The 4,374-nt window shown below is 50.6% G+C and overlaps 1 protein-coding gene across 1 annotated transcript; it reads right to left on the bottom strand.

Annotated features, from left to right (window-relative positions):
• Positions 1 to 718: 718 nt before the first annotated feature.
• Positions 719 to 2,177, bottom strand: TMEM30B (transmembrane protein 30B). Its single transcript, XM_036281425.1, has one exon. It carries the CDS (start codon positions 2,130 to 2,132, stop codon positions 1,071 to 1,073), a length of 1,062 nt encoding a protein of 353 aa, XP_036137318.1. The 5' UTR covers positions 2,133 to 2,177; the 3' UTR covers positions 719 to 1,070.
• Between the last annotated feature and the right edge of the window lie 2,197 nt (positions 2,178 to 4,374).

The raw sequence follows: 4,374 nt of genomic DNA on the forward strand, positions 1-4,374 counted from the left end.
TCTCTCTCACATCTTTGTTTTTCTATCTCTCTCTCCCTCCTTCCCTTCCACTCTATTTAAAAATCAATGGAAAAATATCCTTGGGTGAGGATTAACAAAACAAAAAACCAATGTAGATGACAAAGAGGACTCAGGACTCAGGAGACACAGATAAGACAGAAAAATCACCTTCCCTCTAAGATTTCTTCCAGCTATCTGGTACTAAGGTTAAAACATTCCCTTCTATGTTCAAGGCAGACTGCTGGACCAAACTTGCAACACTGATCGCCACTGACCCTGAGAATACATGACTACCTGAAAAACGACCCAGGTGATTGCTTCAGGCCCAGCCTCAGACACATGAGGAAACAGGGAAACAACCAGCATTCTACTTGTTTCCTGGCTCAGGACAGTGATCCCCCAATTTGAGGGGACACAGAAGGAATCTCCAGATGAGCTTGTTAAAATGCAGCTTTAAGGGTCTCACCCCCACCTTATTGTATCAGAATCTCTGGGGATGGGGCTTCCTAATCTATCTACATTTTTAAAGTATGGTCTCCCCCACCCCTCCATACCTCAGCAGGTTATTTGTGGGCTTCACTATCTACCAGCCACCACCACCTCCAACACACACACACACACACACACACACACACACACACACACACACACACACCAAAAAAGAAAAGAAAGAAAACCACTGTAGTAGTGGTAAATGCTCCAGAATCGGAGTCAGGAGCCAAGGAGTAGTAGCTGCTTGATCTTGAATGAGTTATTTAACATCTCTAGGTCTGTCTCGTCATTAAACAGATGAAAAGGACTTTCAAATACTAGGGACCTTATAACGTGTCAACTTGGTAAATCGTGAAGGAGATGGAGAGATTTTGCAAGGTTGTCACTCTGCAGTCCAAACATCCTGGCAAGAGTCTGGTAGCCCCCAAAGGGGTGTAATGACTCTCTCTGGTTCCCTCGCCCACAATAAGAGGAAAAGTGAGGCTAGGTTGGAATTGGGTGAGGGGCGAGGGGGAGAAGTCAAAAGAAGCTTGCAAGAGTTTTGGCAAGAAGCAGGATGGATGCTCTGAAAGCAGGAATCACTCCTGGTCCTCATCCTTGTCATTCTGGTCCTGGTAGCGAATGTAGACGACCAGCATGACAAAGCCCGCGAGGATGCAGAGGGACCCTACGACCAGGTAGGCGATGCCCAGGAAGGGGTTCTTGCCACCCATCCACGAGATGCTGCTGAAGATGATGAGCTTGTGGCCGCCGAAGGCGCGCACGGGGTAGTTGTAGGTGATGTTGACGCGGTACTCGCCGCGCGGCAGCCCCGCGGAGTAGTTGCCCTGGCGGATGCGCGCGTACAGCTTGCGGAAAGTGGGCAGCGCCGCCGTGCGCATCCACACCACGAAGTCCTGGTTGATGAAGCCGGTGTTGTTGGGGTCGGGGCTGAGCTCGTAGACCGGCCGGGGCCAGTTGGGCGGGCGCGCGGTGCCCTGGAAGGCCAGCGCCAGGCTGCCGTTCACCAGCGGCGGGTTGTGGAACTTGACGTGGTAGTCGGTCCACCAGGCGATGCCTGTGCGATCGAGCGGCACCTCGACGTAGGGCCCGCCAGGCCGGCGCTGGTGCCACAGTGAGAAGGTGTCGTTGAAGAGGCTGTTGGCGATGGCACCGCAGGGCGCGATGGGCAGGCCGGCCGAGCTGCGCTGGTAGGGGGCGCACTCATTGACCGGGTGGCGCAGGGCGCTGGGCAGCCCGCTCAGCTGCGCGTCGTCGCGGGACACGCCGTATCGCCGGTTGTTCTGGAAAAAGTTGGTGAGCTCGTAGTAGACGTACACGGGGCCTTGAAAGAGCTCGGGCAGGGAGAAGTACCAGGCGCACGAGCAGCTGGGCGGCGGCGCGCGGTCCTGGTCCGCCACGCCGCACCGCGAGCAGTTGCCGGTGCCGGGGTTGCCCGTGTAGTCGTACTCGAGCTCCTTGATGCCGTAGGAGGAGTAGTAGAGGCCCAGGCCCAGGCCGATGAAGGCCAGGCCCGCGCAGAAGAAGAGCGGCAGCGTGATGCCTGCCGACAGCAGCGGCTGCCAGGCCGGGAGGCGCTGCTGCTTGAATGCGGTGTTGTCGGGCTGCTGGGCGCCCCGGACCGTGGCGCTCCAGGTCATGGCGACCCCGCGGGCACGGACGTGCCGCCGGTGGGTGGCTCAGATGGGGCCAGCTGGTCGTCTCCCCTCCGCGCTGGGCGATGCCCCGGGCGCAGGTGAGTTTTGGCCCAGGCCCCGCCTCTGGCCCCCTGCACAGGTGAGTCTAAGTTCCAGGTGCTCGGTGCACCGACCAGACCCCACAGTTCCGCTTAGGCCCAGGTGATCCGAGCCGCCGGCTCCGCCCCTGCTGGTAACCGGGCCCTGCGCCCGCCTCCGGAGGTGAGCTGGAGGGCGTTCCTTTCTTCACCTGGTCCGCCCAAGGCTCGAGTTTCCTCTGGGTCCGGTGGGTCTGGACGCCAGATCCTCCTCCCCCAGGTGAGTGGCGGCCCCACGCTGCCTCTGAGTGGCTCATACCTTGCTCAGGTACCACCTTCCCTTCTGCCTACCAAGTGACTAGAGTGCCTGGGCCAGTCTTGCCTGAAATCATAGGAGCTGCAACCTACAGCCCAAGAGGGATTGCACCGCGGGGGCCAGGAGACTCCACGATTTCAGGTTATTAATCCTATTTTATCTGGGGGGAAATAAAGTAACTCTGGATCCTCCCTTTCAGTCAGCTTTCAGCCACAAATAGTAATGCCTGGGGAATTACACTATGGCAAATCTGTTTTGAATTCAATGGCTGCAAATTCTAGCATATTTTTTGTTTTTTTTTAGAAAAAGGAAACTTATTTTCCAGCAGGTGCCCCAACCTGGCTGTATAACTAAGAAAAGTGGAAGGTTCTTTTAAAATAAAATGACTTTAGAAAGAGAATCAGCCTGGCAAGGTGGATTAGTTGATTGGAGCGTAATTCCATACACCAAAAATGTTGCGGTTGGATGCTTGGTCATGGCACATACCTACCTTGTAGGTTCCATCCCTGGTGGGGTGCATAGGGGAGGCAACCAATTAATATTTCTCACACTGTTGCCTTTCTCTCTTTCTCTCGCTCTCTCTCTCTCTCAGTAAAAATTAAAAAACAGCCAGCTGTTGTGGCTCAGTTGTTGAATGTTGACCCATGCACCAAGAGGTCGCAGATTCCATCCAGGGTCAGGGCACGTGCCCAGGTTGTGGGCCCGGTCTCCAGTAGAGGGCATGCAGGGGGCAGCCAATCAATGTTCTCTCTCATTGATGTTCCTATTTCTCTCTCCCTCTCTCTTCCTTTCTCTCTAAAACTCAATAAAGAAAAAATATTTTTTAAAAATTATAAAACAAAGAAACATATCCTCGGATGAGGATTGAAAATTTAAAAAAGGAATCAAAGACTTTAAGAGGTTTAGACCCTTTAAACGTCTCGCTGATGGAGAAACCACACAAGGAGAAAAATGCACTGGATTGCATGTGATTCCTTTTTTCTTTTCTGATTATTTGTTTGATTATTTGCAGGAGGCCTGATCCAAGTTCCCAAAAGACTTAGCTGCTGTCCACAGTAAGGATGTTAGGAGTGTTTGGCCTAAGAATTGAACTATAAGGATTTATAGGATTTATATTAGCTCTAAACATGGCTTGGGATTCTTGCTTTTATATCTAGATTGGTACGATATACATGGGGTGTCAGGCCATTTCAACTTTGTGCTAAATCCTCCCTAGGTATTGAGGTGTTCCTGTCTCGTCTGCAGCTCATAAAATGCAAATAACTTGAATATTTTCTGTATTATACTTCTGCACCCAGAATAATAGATTACATTCAGGAGCCATTAAAAACCCCTTGAAATTTGAAAAGTTAAAATAGTTGTTAAATTAAACAGTGGGATTTTTTAAAAAAGCATCTTCCAAATGTTCAGCCCTATGCTAAGCAATGTAGAAGAGACAGAAGAGAATGTGACTAAAAAGAACCCTTGACCTCAAGGCATTTACAGTCTGATAGGGGACATATTACTTAGGAGTAAGAAAGAATAAAAATAGCCAATGAATAGCATGTCATCAACTACCAACTGTACTTTAAGAATGGTACTAAAACTGAAAAGTAATACTATTTTATTTATATATTTATTTTAATTTTTTCTTTTTTATTGAATTTTAGAGAGAGAGAGAGGAAGTGAAAGGGAGAGAGAGATAGAAACATTGATGAGAGAGAACATCGATCGGCCACTTCCTGCATGCCCCCACTGGGGATCAGGCCCACAACCTGGGCATATGTCCTGACTGGGAATCGAACTGGCTACTATTTGGTGCATGGGTCAATGCTCAATCACTGAGCCACACCAGCTGGACAAGTAATATTAT

Source organism: Molossus molossus, unplaced genomic scaffold (assembly GCF_014108415.1).
Source record: "Molossus molossus isolate mMolMol1 unplaced genomic scaffold, mMolMol1.p scaffold_m16_p_1, whole genome shotgun sequence".
NCBI lineage: Eukaryota > Metazoa > Chordata > Mammalia > Chiroptera > Molossidae > Molossus > Molossus molossus.